The sequence below is a fragment of the Lontra canadensis genome, unplaced genomic scaffold (assembly GCF_010015895.1).
Source record: "Lontra canadensis isolate GAN:19392208 unplaced genomic scaffold, GSC_riverotter_1.0 scaffold48, whole genome shotgun sequence".
NCBI lineage: Eukaryota > Metazoa > Chordata > Mammalia > Carnivora > Mustelidae > Lontra > Lontra canadensis.
The window spans coordinates 1,516,456-1,534,389 of record NW_022631042.1 but is presented as its reverse complement, the minus strand read 5'-3'; the positions used below and the strand labels follow the sequence as shown (position 1 = coordinate 1,534,389).

Here is a 17,934-nt window from a genome sequence, read left to right as displayed (position 1 = left end):
CCCCTAAGTGCCCTCCAAATTGTATTTTTAAAGACTAAAAGTACATACATGTATATATATATATTTTTTTCTTTCAGAGTTATAGAATGTAGATTACCAGTATAATAAGAGATCATTTTAATGAAATGAAAATTGTTCTCAGTGTCACTTTACATATGCTCAGTGGTTATAAAGTTACATTTTATGAGACAGGCCCTACTGACAAAGTTACATTTTAAACAAATTTTTTTAAAGAGATTTAATATCAATTTCCTTATGAAAATATAATGGGAGTGGCATGCATTTAAAAATACAACCTAGGGCGCCTGGGTGGCTCAGTGGGTTAAGCCTCTGCCTTCGGCTCAGGTCATGATCCCAGGGTCCTGGGATTGAGCCCCACATCGGGCTCTCTGCTTAGCAGGGAGCCTGCTTCTCCCTCTCTCTCTCTGCCTGCCTCTCTTCCTACTTGTAATCTCTCTGTCAAATAAATAAATAAAAATCCTTAAAAATATAACCTATGATCTGATTATCTTATACTGATTTTATTTGCTTATCTCTATCCAAAATCCAAAATTTTTTTTTGTTTTTTGTTGTTCTTTGAAGAAATTTTACTTCCATTTGAATACAAACAGGTTAGAAAAACTCACAAGTATCCTCCAATGTCTCTAACAATTATTGTTTCATTCATAATTTATAAAGCATATTAACAGTATCACCCAGTAAGGTGAAAATGTCAGGCACTTTATTTTTAATTATTTAATCTTAGGCATGTTACAGAAACATTCAAATAATGATAAGGCCTATAACAACATCTTAAGGAAATTCTAATTATATCTGCTCTTAGTTACATCTTTGGAGAAGCAATTTAATTGACCCAAGTTAGCCAGTGTAAGGTCAGTCAAATGGCCCTTGGCCTAATTCAGAGATGCCAAAATTGAATGGAATACACAGAACAGAAAGTTACAGTTTATTCATAAAACCTAATTACGGACAAAAATTCAGAGCCCTAAAAATGCAGATGGTTTTGAACGGTTGTAAAAAGAGTTGGGAAAATGTTGGCCTAAATGCCATATGGTAAAGGATTTGAAACAACCAAGCAAGCAAAGACTGCTCTGGGTTCCAGGAACAGAGAGAGAGGTAGGAAATCTGAGCTCAAAGAATGAAGTCCTGAAAAATAAGGACAACAGAACCAAAAGTAGAGCTTGCATGATTAAAACTGGCTGGGGTGGGAGAAGGGGCATAGAATAATTATGGATGGGGAGATATACTCTTAAGTTTGGGTATGATCTGCCCATGTACCTTCCTTCATGAAGTCTTGAGTAAGACTTGAGTCTCTTCCTTTTCTTTTTCAGGACTCAGCTCAAAGCCCATTTCACATTTAGCCTTCTTCCACCAAATGTCTCTGAATGCAAATACACTGGTGTTTATCATATCCACTGGGCACTTTCCTTTTGCAAGTAAATTTAGTTTGGGACCCTTTCCTGGGCATAAAGATCAATGAAATGCAATGGAACTCGAATACTAAATTTGAGCCCCCACTTCACTGATCATGAGCAGCCAATGCTGTGGTTTCAAATATTATCTCAATACTGTCCTCAGAATGACTCTGTTCTATTTGGAAGACATCTGACCTCCTCTGGATGGTGCTTTCTTATAAAAGGCCATTTTAATATCACTTCCCCCAGAAAAGCCTTCTCTGAAGACCAGCTGGAGTGGTATTTTCCGTCTTGCCATTTGCAGTGACATGGATGGACCTAGAGAGTATTGTGCTAAGCAAAATCAGTCGGTCGAAGACAAATACCATATGATCACACTCCTGTGTGGAATTTAAGAAACAAAACAAACAAGCATACGGGGAAAAAGGAGAGAGAGGCAAACTAAGAAACCGAGTTTTCACTACAGAGAACAAACTGGTGGTTGCCAGAGGGGAGGCAGGCATGGGGAGGGGTGAAATAGGTGATGGGGATTAAGGAGCACACTTGTTGTGATAAGCCCAGGGTGGTGCATGGAAGTGCTGAATTAGTATATCACACGCCTGAAACTAATATTACACTCTACGTTAATTAACTGGAATTGAAATAGAAACTTTGAATGAATGAATGAATAAAGTCAGGTCCCACCCCCAGGATTATCACCACAGTTTTTAACAACATTTATGTGATATTTTCTTATTTGTTTCTTTTTTTTGTCTCTATCAGACACTCCCTTTAGAAACTGGAGGCCCCATGAGAACAGAGACCTAACCAGTTTTATTTTCCACTGAATGCCCAGCATGTGGAAGAATGCTAGAGACAGGGCAGGAGCTCAAAAATCATATATTCCAAGAAGTGAGAGGAATGTTATTGTATCACGATACCTAAAAGCAGTTTTAAGAAATCCATGAATGGACTGGTAGTTGTGAATTTGTGCTGCAGTCACATGTGAGTGGGAGTGCAATTATGCTTGTGGATAGATTTTATAATTCTGTACGACATACAGGTCGCAGTCTTCATTAACTTCCGAAGTGTACGACTTAAATGAATGACTCACTGAAGTTTAGTGACTACCGATCTTGAGTGACAAGGAACACTGCTTCTACTTCCTACTCTCTTTAGTACCTGGCACAGTATCATATACGTAGTAAGCACTCAATAATTATTGAAAAGTGATCTGCAAAGTTTCCCTTAAAATTAGAGACAGGAAAGGAGTTCTTGTTAGAGTTCTGGCAGAAGTCTGACCACATCCTGATAGTCTGTGACAGTGACCAGATGGGACCGGCCCATCAGCACCCAGGCTGGGGAGCCAACACGTCCATGAACGAGGTGATTGTTTTACCTCTGCGGTTACTAGACAGCATGTGCTTCACAGGCACTGGGAACAGATACACAGGGTGCCGTATCACAAAAGTTAACTTATTGGGATGTCCACATGGTTTCCGACGTTTATATTTTCTTAATTTCAAATATTAACTAAGAATAAAAAAGGTGGCAATTCTCTTTTTACCAATCTCTTTGATTTTAAATGAGCAGTTATTTATTATGAGACTTTCTCCCTAAATAATAAATTTATAGGGTAAAGCATTAGAGGGGAATGTCTTATTCAGCCATGATGTGAGTTAGAACTGGAGTCAGAAGGTCATTCAGACTTATAAAAGCCTTTCTGCTTATACTCAGTATAAAACAAGCAAATGCAGGATCTTCATGTATGAAAACCCTCTTGTTTTAGACTTCCTTGAGGAAAGGGAAATAACAAAGCGCTTTTCATGCATGCTATGCAGAGAAGGGTGTTTAAACATTCCACTAAAAAATTATTGTATTTGAAATTACAAACTCATTTAGCTTGGTTATTTTCTTAATGTAAGTGCTTAAAAATAGGGGCACAGTGATGAACTTTAAGTAACTTAATTTTATAATCACATATTGAGTTGATGTTAAATAAGGAGAAAAATAGTACAAAAACTGCATTATGATTGTTAAGTGGAAGAAAAACAACTGTCACATTTATAAACATGGAATTGCCTTCTTCTTAACGTATCCAAGTTCTAGGTTAAGTGTTTAATATTTATGTTTATCCAATGTTTTCTTTTAAATAATTCTGAGTATTTTGTGGTTAAACAACCAGCAGAGTCAAGTTCTGAAGCAAAGGTGGGGACCTAAATTTTAGCAAGACAAAACGAAGTTGTGTCAACTTATTCCACAAAAATATGGGTTTATCTTAGGTAGACTGGGTAATGTATATATTGCTTTTGTACAGTGATTTTTCATTTTAAAATCCATAGGAAAACTTCCCTCCCCCTGAAACATATTTAGGAGTTTTTATATTAAAAACAAACATAAATTACTTTAAACAGAAAAATTATAAGTATCATACTGCTTTTTCCTTGAACACTATAAGGTTAACTAATAAGTTTTAGGTTTTTCGTGGGGCTCATTAAAAGATCTTACTTAACACAGCAATTCTTTGAACATTTTATTTTATTTTTTAATATTTTTAAAAAGGTATTTATTTATTTATTTATGTGATAGAGAGAGAGAGAGAGAGAGCGTGCATGAGCGGGGGCCGGGGGGATTGGGCAGAAGGACATGGAGAATCAGGCTCCCAGAGAGCAGGGAGTCCTATGTGGGTGATACCAGAACCCTAGGATTATGACTTGAGCTGAAGGCAGATGGACTGAGCCACCCAGATAACCCTGAACATTTTTTTTTAAATTTTTAAAAGATTTTATGTATTTATTTGAGAGAGATAGATCACAAGTAGGCAGAGAGGCAGGCAGAGAGAGAGAGGGGGAAGCAGGCTCCCTGCTGTGCAGAGAGCCCGATATGGGGCTCGATCCCAGGACCCTGAGATCATGACCTGAGCTGAAGGCAGAGGCCTTAACCCACTGAGCCACCCAGGCGCCCCAACCCTGAACATTTTAGATATAATATTTAATTTTGACACAAATGAGTATTAAGAGAAATGATTTTTTAATTAGTTAAAAAGGAGCAAAGATGATTAAGTATTATCTCAAATGAAAGTAAACCATTTGAAGATCTATTTTGAAGATCATTGAAAAACGAATCAGATTCCAACAGAAATCTATGGAAAAACATGCAAAACAAGATGTAAAACAGCATATGATTTGTTTGAGGCTATACTAGTCAAAAGGCAAATAATACTAAGAAGAACATTAATATTTTTCTTTTGGTTACCTCTATGGTTCTAGTTTGTATACTTCAGGAATGATATATAATAAGGATGCCCATTAAATCTGGAGGTAAAACAACATCCTTTTGAGGGTTCATTTTTTGGCTTTGGTAGTAAGGCAAAATGTTAAAAGAGAAGTTTTAGCTGAATAAAAATTCAAAAATGAGATGCTAAGTCAAGAAGCAAAAATTTCTTATGTAGGCAGCCAAGAATCCTATAGATAATTTCACCCATGTTTGTCTGTAAATACTTGGAAACTGGAGATTAGAAAGTTTTTTCCTTTCCCTAGAGAAGGATATTTCACCTGAGACAGGTCTATAATGTGTTCTACAACCCCCAGTGTGAGGAGTAGGTGCCAGGAAAGGAATTTTGATAGAACCTCAAGAAGTACCTGCTATTGGACATGCAGTTGGTTGGAACATTCTAGATTAATGTCTAAAGGTGAGACAGAGCCTGACAAGCTGCAGGGAAAACAGAGACCAGACTCAGTGGCTATACTGATATCAGGCTGAACTTCTAGAGTGTGTCCAGAAAAAGACACATGATGGCTTTCCAGGGAACAGATGGGAGCCATGCTCGCTCAAAAATGGGATGGCATGAGGTCACCTTAGGTCCTGTTAAAGAATGTTGAGTGAAAAAACTTCAGAAGTTAATACCTCATCAAAGTGAAATTCATCTTAGGATAAAAAATGGGAATATACCAGTCAGAGAAGAAATGTAGTCACACTTATCCAGAGAATTGTGAGGGAAAGAACTCCAGAAAAAGGAAATTCCCCCCAAAACTCACCAAGATGCCTTTGAAAGAAAAGTCATCTTTAAACATCTGATAAGGCCAGAAAGTTGAGAAGTGAGGTCCCTTTGATAATGACAGTAGAGTAGACACTTGTCCGAACCCCTCTCCTCTTCCCTTCTTCTGATTTGACTAGAGGGGTCATAAACTGTGTTTAACAAGCTTCAGGAAGAGGAGGAGTGCTAGGTAGGGACAAAGACAAATCTCTGAACACCTCCCTGCCGGGAGTCTTCCCTCACAAGGCATGTCCAAGCAGGAACAGGTAGAAGAATCAGAGGTTTGATGTTACATGAGGTTGAAAGTTTTATTACATCAGACCAGGCCTTTTAATTGCTGGATAACAACTGCCTGTACTACCTTAGAGTAACCCTGAAAACCATGATAGCCTGCTGGAGTTACCAGACAGGTCCGGAGAAGAGTTCCACAGAATAGGTGAAAGAATTGCAGGAGGTAAAATAAAGTTGTTTATTATTACACTCGTTGAGTTGACATACCAGTCGCCATTGGGTTAGTAGGTAAAATAAACAATAACTATAGTCTCAGAGTAAGTGTATTTCTCATTGATCTACCTGTCTGCTTCTATAGCCCACTTGAGAAAGAAAAGAGAGAGAGAGAGAGAGAGAGAATGAGAGAGAAGCAAAGGAAACCAAGAATAAATCCTTGAATAATATGAATACAAAAGCAATACTTAGTTTAATAAATCATCCCCTTTGTGACCTGTTTGCTTACATCTTGATTTAGAGGATCACTCCACTCATGCATGGTTTGAAATGCTTCCAAAGTGAGTAACGTTTTCAGACAGAAAGATCCCAACAATTTATTAACTCAGAAGTCCAAGTAACTAACATAACAAGATTACTGGAGATTACACACACACACACACACACACATACATTTTACTGTTACTTACGACTACATTAAAAAAATGAGAGAAAGACAGAAAGAGGAGAGAGGGAGAGACTTTCAGCTTATATATATGATTTCTGGAGTTTACATAGAGAGGGCTCTGGATTTTATATGGATTATTACTGGAACCACTTAAGCCTGGTTGAGGTAGAGAATGTCCATTACTGGTCAAAGTGCCAGATATCATGCAGTTTAGAATCATTTGTTTAGAAGCTGTAGGCCCCTAAATCATGTAGTACAAATGTCAAAAGCTCATTATTATTATGTGCACATGAACAGGTTTCTGAAGCATTGCTTATAAATTAATGATAATGGACATAAATGTCCGTCCACCACTGACCATCTTTTTTGAGGACTTTTTAAAATTATTTTTTCATATACTTTCTCTGACTCTGGAGATGGCATAAGATGTTAAGGGCTAGGCCAGGGAAATCTAGTTTCTTGACCTTGAACTGTGAGAAATATATGCATGGAAATATATATAAGGAAAACAACTTTACTCAGTTTCTCAAACGTGTTTTTCCTCCATCCTAACTAATTAAGGAAACAATAGACTGCAAGTTCCAAATATAAATGCAAAATATTTTTAATTAACCCGTTAACAACAATCCAAATTTTACCCACCCATCTTGAACTAGTTCAAATCCCATGCACATTGACAACAGTAGACATTCAACTGATTTTTTTAATGAAAAAATGAAAAAGAAACACTGACTAAAGTAGAACAAAAGAAGAAAATATACAAAGTTCGGTCACTAAAAAGTATCCCCAGGGTCCCTGGATGACACAGTCTGTTAAGTGTCCCACTCTTGGTTTCAGCTCAGGTCTGATCTCAGGGTCATGAGTTTGAGCCCTGCATCACGCTCTGCGCTTAATGAGGAGTGTACTTGAGTTTCTCTCTTCCTCTCTCTGTTCCCCCTTACTCACTCTTTCTATCTCTCTAAAATTAATAAATAAATATATATTTTTTAAAAAGCCTCCCAAGTAGAGATCCAGATGTGTATAATTCTGATCTCAGGCTGATTTCATGGGTGATCGGAGTTCTTTGGTAGGTAATCAGCTCACTTTAGGGTACAGGTTGAAAAGGCGCCTCCTCCTACTTCCCCGCCATCTGAAAACCACATTGAGATATCACCTTACACCAGTTAGAATGGCCAAAATTAGCAAGACAGGAAACAACATGTGTTGGAGGGGATGTGGAGAAAGGGGAACCCTCTTACACTGTTGGTGGGAATGCAAGTTGGTGCAGCCTCTTTGGAGAACAGTGTGGAGATTCCTCAAGAAATTAAAAATAGAACTTCCCTATGACCCTGCAATTGCACTACTGGGTATTTACCCCAAAGATACAGATGTAGTGAAAAGAAGGGCCATCTGCACCCCAATGTTTATAGCAGCAATGGCCACGGTTGCTAAACTGTGGAAAGAACCAAGATGCCCTTCAACAGACGAATGGATAAGGAAGATGTGGTCCATATACACTATGGTGTATTATGCCTCCATCAGAAAGGATGAATACCCAACTTTTGTAGCAACATGGATGGGACTGGAAGAGATTATGCTGAGTGAAATAAGTCAAGCAGAGAGAGTCAATTATCATATGGTTTCACTGATTTGCGGAGCATAACAAATAGCATGGAGGACATGGGGAGTTAGGAGAAGGCAGTTGGGGGAAATTGGAAGGGGAGGTGAACAATGAGAGACTATGGACTCTGAAAAACAATCTGAAGGGTTTGAAGAGGTGGGGGGGTGGGAGGTTGGGGGAACCAGGTGGTGGGTATTAGAGAGGGCATGGACTGCATGAAGCACTGGGTGTGGTACAAAAACAATGAATACTGTTATGCTGAAAATAAATTAAAAAAAAAGATTAAAAAAAAAAAAAGCCTCCCAAGTTTTACTTCTACAATGCATATAGTTGGTTTCAACCCAAAGACTGATAAAACCAAATCAAAGGAACGTTATTTAGGGTATAATTCTGTTAAGATATATATTCAATGATGCTTAAGTGGTATTTGTTATTTTATTAAAAAAAATATGTTCTCTGTACATTATTTAGTGGATAATGCTAACTACTCGTACTACAGAATAATTATGTAGTCTTTAATTCTTTCAGTTAATTATATTCTTACTCACTCCCAACAACCTCACCCCTCCAATTCTTACAATATTGAAGGAAGAAAACTTACAGAGTATAAGAAAATCTGAAGAGATCTGCAGAAGACCAGAGTTCATAAAGCTTACGTACATTAGAGAGTAACAGAGAACTTTCATTGTGGCAGATGAACTCTTACATAAGCAAGAAAAGTAAAGGTCAGCTGATTTTTTGACCTTCACCATGTAGGGTGTTGAAAAATAAATTACCTCAAGGATGTTTTCTCATAATGAATACTTTCCAAGGCTATCTCCTAAAAGAAAAATAAATCCTGCCAGATCAGCTCCTTGTGGAACTATCCAATCTTTATAATTCTCCCCAAATAGGCAACATATACTTTTCCTTTTGACTGGCTGAGGAAACATCTGTTTGCCTCAGGTAGCCTTAGTTAATGAGAAAAGTGTGAGTCCCTAAATAATTTTTTGTCCAGAAAACTTGTTTTCTATTCCCTCTCTGTAAGTGTAATGATCAATGTAATTGATTCCTGCACATTTCTTCTGCTTAAGGTAATTGATTGATGTAAGCACCCTATTTTAAGTTCAAAAATGGGAATTGACATATTTCAGGCCAGTGAGATGTGAGGGTTCAAGAAAGGTCTTCTTTATCCTAAGAAAGAGACATAGTAAGTGATGATCTTTAATCGCTTTACATTTTCTTGTCTGAATGTGACCCCTAAAATTGTCACTGTCATCTTGCTACCAACTTAAGGATAATGCCAACAAAGAATGACAGACAGAAGAGACAGAAATAACTGGGTCCTTGATAATGTCTTTAAGCAGATGATAGTCCATCTCCGTAGCCACCCAAACTCTGGACATTATTCTTATTATATCATATAATAAATTTCCTTAAATTTTAGGTGTCTTTTCTTCTATGTGTTAAGCCTGATACATTGGTCTTACAATCAAGAGAGAAAAAGAACAAAATTCCCAATTCAAAAAAAAAAAATGAAGAAACATATTCTGTAGTGTCTTTTACGTGTAAGACACTGTACTATACACTAAAGGAGAATCAGACATGCTTGGAAAATAGCTCACTCCCCATTCAAAAAGGGTATAATTTGGATGGGGGTTATACTTATGTATACCAATGAATGAAGATAATTCTATCTGTAGGACAACTGACATTGATATTAAAATACAAAATGCTATAGTAAACACAAAGGATTGTCAATTCCCGTACTATAACAGGGAGTCTTGGGGAGCAGAAAACAATGGAAGGGTAAAATTCGGTAACTGCCTTGGAGAATTCAGAGGAATGAGAGGAGCAAAAAAGTGAGTGGCAATTTCATGAAGTTTTAGCAAAAGCACAGAACTTGAAAGGAATTTATTTTGAAAGGAACTAACAGAACAGATTGGGTAAAAGAATGGGAGAGAGGAAGGGAGGAAAGCAGAAAATAAATGGCAAGTGAGGGAATAATGAACAGTGGATAAAAATAAGACTGGAAACAGGGAGAGCCTTAGAAGTCAAGAGAAATCTGGAGTTCATTCAACTTCATCGGAAATCAAGAACTCCAGAAGTGTATAAACAGAGAAGAAATATGGTCAGATTTTTATTTGTTTAAGAGATAACACTGATAGTCATGGTGAATGGATTAGATAGGGAGAAAATGGAGATTCTCTTTTATAAGATAAACTCAGTTGAATAATGGTATTATCACTTACACTACAGGGAAATATTGAAATACTTGCCACCTTATCAGTTTGGCCTGTCAGCTGAGGCTTTATTTGGTCTGCATCACAGCTCAGTTCTTTCTTTATCTAATACTACTTCCCCAGTGGCCCTCTCACACGTGTTGATCCCAAGAACACTCCCTGACAAACACCCTATAAACTAATCTCCCCCTCCTGGATGGCTTTTGGGGGAATTTAACCTATAGCACAACAGTAAGAAATGGTTCCAGATCCATATCCTTCACTTGGAATGCAATCACGTTGGGCTGGTTCTGATTATTTCATTTTGGTCTAGTGGTGGGAGGAGGAAATGTCCAATCAATGTGCATATCTATCCTGAACCTGTCCCACAGAGGGATGTCCAGAGTATTTCTTAGCTGAAGAGAGAGGCCTTATGGACCAACAGTGGAAAAGCCTACTAAGTGAGAAGTATCCCACCCCATGCATGCTTATACTTGCCACTAAGTCTATTAAATCCCTATGGAAATAGTCATTTCTGTCAAGAAAAGATCAGAATCTTATCCCTCTAATCTAAATAACAACAACAAAACAAAAAACCCCAAAACACAAAACAAACCACTTGGTGTACTTAAATTTTACCTTCTAGAGAGTAGAAATATCCTAAAAGGTCAAATTTTTATGCTCTTCCTCTACAGTCATTAGTCATCAAAACTATTGAGCATCTAACTGTACCATTCATTGTAGAAGACTCAAAATCTCTTTTGAATAAAGATAATACAAAGGATATTTGCTGAATTCATCTGGTAAAGGATGTTGCTAAAAATCCCGGGGATTCCCCACTAAAGGCCTGTGGCAGTTATGAAGTAATGATGGCCATTTTTCAATAGGCACATCCTTGTTTGTACAAAGACTTTTACATAAACACATATCCTAAAATTTGACACTGCAAATGAATGCTTTCTGCAGACTTTTTTTTTTTTAATTTCCCAGAGAAAAATATCCCCAACCAGTCACTCCTAACTCAATTATATGTTGTAGATTGCTTTAACTCTAGGGCATACAAAGGACATCCTTCAGCCCCACAGAGTCCCACCATGTGTGGTTTCTTCCACAGAGAAGTTTGGATTTTTGCTGAAGGGCATAGAGCCAATGCAAACCACATAGGTCTAAACACTTCTAAAGCACTCCATCTTGACACTTAAACTTGCTACTGTGGAGTACCTTTTAGCACTGGAGTGATTTATATAAATTTTCAATGTGGATACCTACATAAACATAAATTATTTCCTTTGTATACATAACCTCTTCATGAATTATACATTTTATAAAGATAAAGGAATATCAGTTGGGCAGAAAATCTTTGGTACAGTCCCTAATTTTACAATGTGTTCAAATAACCGTTTATTTCAATAGTATCATGAGGGAAATCAATATTTCATAAACATTTATTTTATTAAATATTAGCACATTTCAAGGATGGAATGCAGCCAAAGAGAGATTTGCTTAAAATAGTCACAGAAGGAAGTTATGTTATCAGAACTTATTTTAAGCAATGATCTAATACACTCATTTCAGATAAATGAACTTTTTCTTCTAATCCCTGAAGGCAGAGAATAGCAGAAGAACAAATTCCCTTAAAAGTATGAATTGCTTTTTGCTCTTATACTAAAACTGAGACATATTTGGAAAAATGCTTTGTTAGCTATGTAGCAGCTCTTAAAGCAAAACTGTGAAACTAAGATTTTCTTTAGTGGCTTTCATAAAAGAAGTTATCTCTTAAGATATTTATTGATGATTGAGCTATTAGTTGATACCATCAATAAGCTCTCTGATACAAACACTTTTTTAAAAAATTACTAAGGAAAAAATACACCCTTAAAAATAAATGGAATGGAACTATAATGGCACAATGAAGGTAAGCTTTTCAAATTCTAGTACATAATTCACTGCTTATCAAACTACAGAATTAGTTTTTTTAAAGAAGATAATCTTATGAGTTTGTAAGTGTATTTGGACTGTTGCAAATCAAGAACAACTACTGGTAACATTTTACCCTCAAACCTTCTTCTAGAATCATCTAATACATGCATATACACTTGCATTCAAAATCATCTAATACATGCATATACACTTGCATTCAAAGACTATTTCTTTATCAAGTCTAAGCATTCATAAGGGGTATCTCTTTTTCTTTTGGTATACCTAAAAAATGGACAGGAGAACTACTTAAAAATTAAATTATTAAAAGGCAAAAAACAGTGTTTCTGATGCAGGCATTAATTAAGCAATATTAATACATATGGAGATAAATATTTTGCCTGTCTAGACTAAAGCTCCTAGTCCTGAATGATATTTAAATAACTGAGCAATAAATATTTAGTTATTAAAAGCATTTCCAAATTAGAGGTTTAAATTAAAGTGGTCATTGAGGTGAAAGCTATTTGAAGCTTCAAAGTTCTATGATGACCTATGAACAGCCCTTTCTGAATGGAAAGAATCTTCTGTTAATTCACTATTGGAAACTATTGACCTGAAATCTTTAATGGCTCTTAGCATTTTTTTGAGGGGAGTGGGAATACTTCTGAAAAAGGAGAGAAAGAGAAAACCATCTAAGATGTCTCATAGATGCAGAATGGGTCATGGATTATGTCTAATCCTTCAATCTCTTCCAGTCTTGGCGTCCATCTTGGCTTGCACAGATAATGGTATTTGTTAAAGTACCAGCTGGTCATAATTTATAAAGCCTAAAGTGTGACACTGTTTCCTTTGGGTACCATGTTCCTAACTGCAAATGCAATGCACAGCAGCAGCTGCCTTTTGTTTTTTCAATAATTAGCATATATTTTCTTTTAGTGGTAGATTGCTTTTCATGAGCTCATATTTGGGTTATTTCTAATCTTCACCCTCTGAGTGTGATTGGGCCATTGGAAAATACTATTTCAGTGAAAATACAAGAGTGTAGGGAGAAAAAAACAGTGTGGTGTTAAAACGCTGGCAGTCACACTGCCAATTTAAAAGTATGGTTGTTAATTGAAAGTTAATACAAAACTTAATTTTGCAATAATTGCTTTAGATATAAATGTTAATTATTAATAACCCATTTGCCAGCTTTTCAATCTAAACCATTGCATTTCTCTTGTATAATCTCTTTCATTCATATTCTCAATGGTTTTACTACTATGCTTATTCACTCTAAACGGAGAATATGTATATGTACTTAAATCCACAAAAATCTAAAACGTGTATCCAAAGCAAGATGTCCTTTTAATAGGCTCCATTTGGACATGTAAATGACCTAGTGATTTGACATCAAGTCACTTAAAACAAAAGAAAAGGAAGGCACAGATGAAGATAAATGGATATTCAGTCAACTTCGTAAAAACAAACTGACCTTCTTAAAATTTTTGTTTAAGTCAACCAGACTGAGCAGGAAGATGTGGTCCTTGGCTCCTACAAGCAGCCTGCCCCTCTCCTCATCCAACAGAATGGTTTGGAAATCTAGTCCTTCTGATGAACCCAAAAAGGGTATGCAGCTATTTGAAAGCAGCAAGTCTATGGGAAAGTAAAAGGAGAATAGAAAGAAGGAAAAAATTAATTGGCAAAATATTTATTTGCCTCAATACATACTTTTCACACTCTGTAAATGAATATATACAGCACGAATGCTTCAATTTAGATACAAGCAAACAATATACAGTTTTAAGCACACACTCATGTAGAAATCAATGTGATTTATGACATTTGTATTTTATTAATACAATATGGATGTAACATGAAAAAATAAAAGACACTAAAATGGGTATCAAAGCAATTAAATGCAAAATATTTCACAACTCTGGTCATCTTCTTAAGTCATTAATTAAAGCATCATTATATAGCACATTTGCACTCAGCATCGAACTGAGTGTGACAAACCTCAGAGCATTTCTTTGCCCTCTACTTTTGATAACATTAAGACTCATGGGTGAGTTTGGAGGATTATACTCTTCCTAGTTCATGTATTCAGGAAGTAAACAAAGTAGCCAAATCCAAGAAAATGGATTCTGAAAGATATATTATCCTAAACCAGTAACGGGATCAAAACTGTAGGGCGCCTGGGTGGCTCAGTGGGTTAAGCCTCTGCCTTCGGCTCAGGTCATGATCTCAGGGTCCTGGGATCGAGGCCCGCATCTGGCTCTCTGCTCAGTGGGGAGCCTGCTTCCTCCTCTTTCTCTCTATGCCTGCCTCTCTGCATACTTGTGATCTCTCTCTCTCTGTTTCAAATAAATAAATAAAATCTTAAAACTGTAAAGCAGGAAGGGACCTTGAAATTCAATTAATACAAAATCATGATTTTATAAATGAAGGTATTTAATTCCTCCAAGATGAAGCTACATGCCCTAAAGTCACAATGTCACGTGGTGGTAAAGCTGATAATGTAACCTCAGTCCCAGTCTCCATTTCTCTTTGACACGTGTCTGTATGTCCTAATTCTTTTTTTCAGTCACAGTTGTGATATGGACAGACTTATTTAAATCTAGGTCTGGGTTTATAGAAATACAAATCTTTTCAACAGATTTTGCCTCAAGTATTTGTCTTAGCTTCTCATTTTCTACAACTGTATAATATTGAATACAAATAAAGTAATAATATCACTCATTCCTTATTAAAGTCCATTAGCTATTGCTGGACTTTAAAACTAAAGCATTATTTTCAAGTAAGTCATTATTAATTGATGAGAAAAATATGAAAAAATGATGTCTCAGAAGAGGTATCAAGATACTTCTGAAATGTATCATGGCATTGTTTAACCTCTATAAAAGGGATCTTTGAGTCTTTGAAATTTAAAGCCTATATATTCCATATATCAACTGCAGGCTTTATTTTTATTTCACTTTTTTTTTTTTTACTAATTTACTAATTTACAGTGGTTAAATGTTATTTCCCTTATTCATCAAGACAGATTTTGATCTTAGTTTTGACAAACCATGAGACTGTATGCTGGAGAAGATACAATACTATCTGAATTCTCAGGCAAGTATGGTCTTATTAGTGTTCATGAATCATGCTTTATGTTCACTGGATAGAAGTCTGAACTCTACATTAATTATTTTCTATTAAGCTTGATATAACTTTAACAGGTTTTCAGACCAGAGACACATGGAATAATATTTTCTAGCATCTCCAAATACATAAGCTTATTTTTGTAGGACTCATACCCAATAAACTTTCCACACTAACCATAAAGCAGAACTGAGGAAAGAATAATATAAGCTGTTAATAAATCATGGAACTGCGAGGAAAAAAGGACTTCATATATGATCAGCATCAAAATGGTGCCCGGCACACAGTAGGTTCTATACAACTATCAGTGATTACAATCATGATGATGTATTTTTTAAACTTTCTACAAAATCTATAAAGAGGAAGTCATTATATTTCCCAGCTCATATAATTGTTAGGATGCTTAAAAGAGATAATTTATATAAGGTTCTTAAAACAATAGCTTAAATAGCTTAAAACAATAGAAGATAGGAAAAGTTCAATAAATATTGACTGTTACTTTGAGTACAATTATTAAATTTCAGCTTGGGCAAAGTAAGTTCTATGAAAGAAGAATGTTATCTTGCCTTCCCTTAAACCTGAGTTGTGAAGATGAGAATTCCTCTCTATTTTTTTTTTATAAAACTGGACTAATATTAAAAAGCTATTCAGGGGGTGCCTGGGTAGCTCATTCAGTTATGTGTCCAACTCTTGTCTCAGCTCAGGTCTTAATCTCATGGTCATGAGTTCAAGCCCCACATTGGTTGGACTCCACACTTTAAGTAGGCATGAAGCCTATTTAAAAAAAAAAAAAGCTAGTCAGTCTACAAATAATTATAAGAATCTATTATGTGTTAGGCATTGAGCATACTGTTAAGGGTGTGGTCATGACTAAGCCCTGTCTTCAAGGGGCTCACAGATCAATCCATAAATAGATACACATACAAAATACAATATAAGTGAAATAAATTCTAATACAAGTATACACAAAAGAAATCTTTCAAGTAATTGTGTATCACCATATAAAAGAAGATGATAACCGATAATAGTGTTGAAAGACAAATGGAAGCTTTAGAGGAAAGATAGAAAAGTTTATTTAAGGCAGAAGAACACAGGACCGTACAAGGGCATCATACATCGTATTCAATGTATTAAAATTTTTTTAAAAGATTTTATTTATTTATTTGGGAGAGAGAGAGAGAACGAGCAGGGGGAAGGTCAGAGAGAGAAGGAGAAGCAGACTCCCCGCTGAGCAGGAAGCCCAGTGTGGGACTCAATCCCAGGATCATGACCTTAGCAAAAAGCAGATGCTTAATGGACTGAGCCCCCCCGCCCCCAGGGACCTTCAGACACTGCATTTTTAATATGTCTCCTACTCTGCAGTGTCAGCTCCTTCAGCACAAAGACTGTGTCTAACTTATCATTGAATCCATATCACTAGCTCAGTGTCCTGGAGACAAATTAAGTACTTATTAAATATTTGTGGAATTAAAGTATAGTTTGGAATGCTAGAACATATACTGTACGTGTGAGGCTGGACATCAATGCAGCCTCCAGATAATCAGAGCCCAAAATGGCACGCTGGGGAGTTTGGTTTATCATCTAGGTATCCGGAAGCCACTAAAATATATTACACAGAAAAGTGACAAAGACTTTAACTGAGTGTTGGGTAAAAGAGTCTGGCTGCAGTGTTCAGGATGGATGGGAATTGGAAAAGTGGGAGCAAGGAGACTACTCAGAAGTTTCTGGAAGATGGTAAGTCCTTGAGTTATGGCAATGCTAATGAGGGGAGCAAGATATTAAAGAATCTTGCCTCTCATTTGTTGTTTCTACTGGTACCGCCAGGGAAATAAAATTGAAGTAGTCACTTGCTTTCCTTTCTTTTACTATAACCAATTCTATTGGGTTTAGTTTCAAATGTGACAAGGACAAACAGCTGTGAAAATAGTGACTAACGTAAAGTATTATAATTTCAGAATGATTTAATGTTGCCTTGTAACAATGTTAGTATCAAAACGATTAAAGCATGGTTCACCAATCCTTTGTAGCCAAACTAAATAATTAGACTTAGGCATTACACATGAAAATTTCTCAGGCTGACGTATACACTTTGAAAAGACCTTGGGACAGGGATTGGAACAGGTTCCCTCTTCCCCAAGCAGCTTATCTTTCTTGCATTTCTGCCAAACCAAGCAAACTCATTTTTGTTTCCACAGGATCAACAGCTAAAGTCCAGGGGGGAGGAAAAAGAAAAAGAAAAAAAAAAAAAAAGAAAAGAAACAACAACCAGGGGTGCGGATGGGGGGTAGTTAAGTCCAGACCCTGCATCTTCACACCTATAACTAATACACCCCCAGGATTTCTGGGATCAGAAATGGATGCAGGCTCTGCAGGCTGAAAATTCATGAATGTTAAAGACTAAAAATTTGGCAATATATTTCAGAGGTTTATTTTCTTCTTCTCCTAAAGTGGCAATTCTCAGACATGTAATTTTTAAGACTGTCCATAGTTTGTAGTCCTTTTTGAACAGAAACTCTGGATGGTGGGGCAAGTGTGTTGCTTTACACATGCCATTCAAAGAGGCCTGTTCTGTAGATACTCAGCCCGCCTCACCTCTCCTCAGAGGACAGCAGCCTTTGCCTCTAGGTCCTAAATGCATTCTTTGTTCTGTCTACCTAAACCTTTGACCTAATCCACTGTAATCACTCCTTCTAACTGTTCTTGTAGTAATTCATTGTCCTATCGCCTTATTCTCAGTTTGTAGTGTCTCTCAATGTCCCAGGCCCTCA

The 17,934-nt window shown here is 36.5% G+C and overlaps 1 protein-coding gene across 3 annotated transcripts in view; it reads right to left on the bottom strand.

The window, feature by feature from the left end:
- Positions 1-17,934, bottom strand: part of SEMA3D (semaphorin 3D) — a 202,364-nt gene that overhangs the window by 95,042 nt on the left and 89,388 nt on the right. For all 3 annotated transcript variants that reach the window (XM_032873233.1, XM_032873235.1, XM_032873234.1), the window contains exon 3: positions 13,515-13,675. In XM_032873233.1, the coding sequence (XP_032729124.1) occupies positions 13,515-13,675 (161 nt within the window). The remainder of the gene's footprint in view (positions 1-13,514; positions 13,676-17,934) is intronic.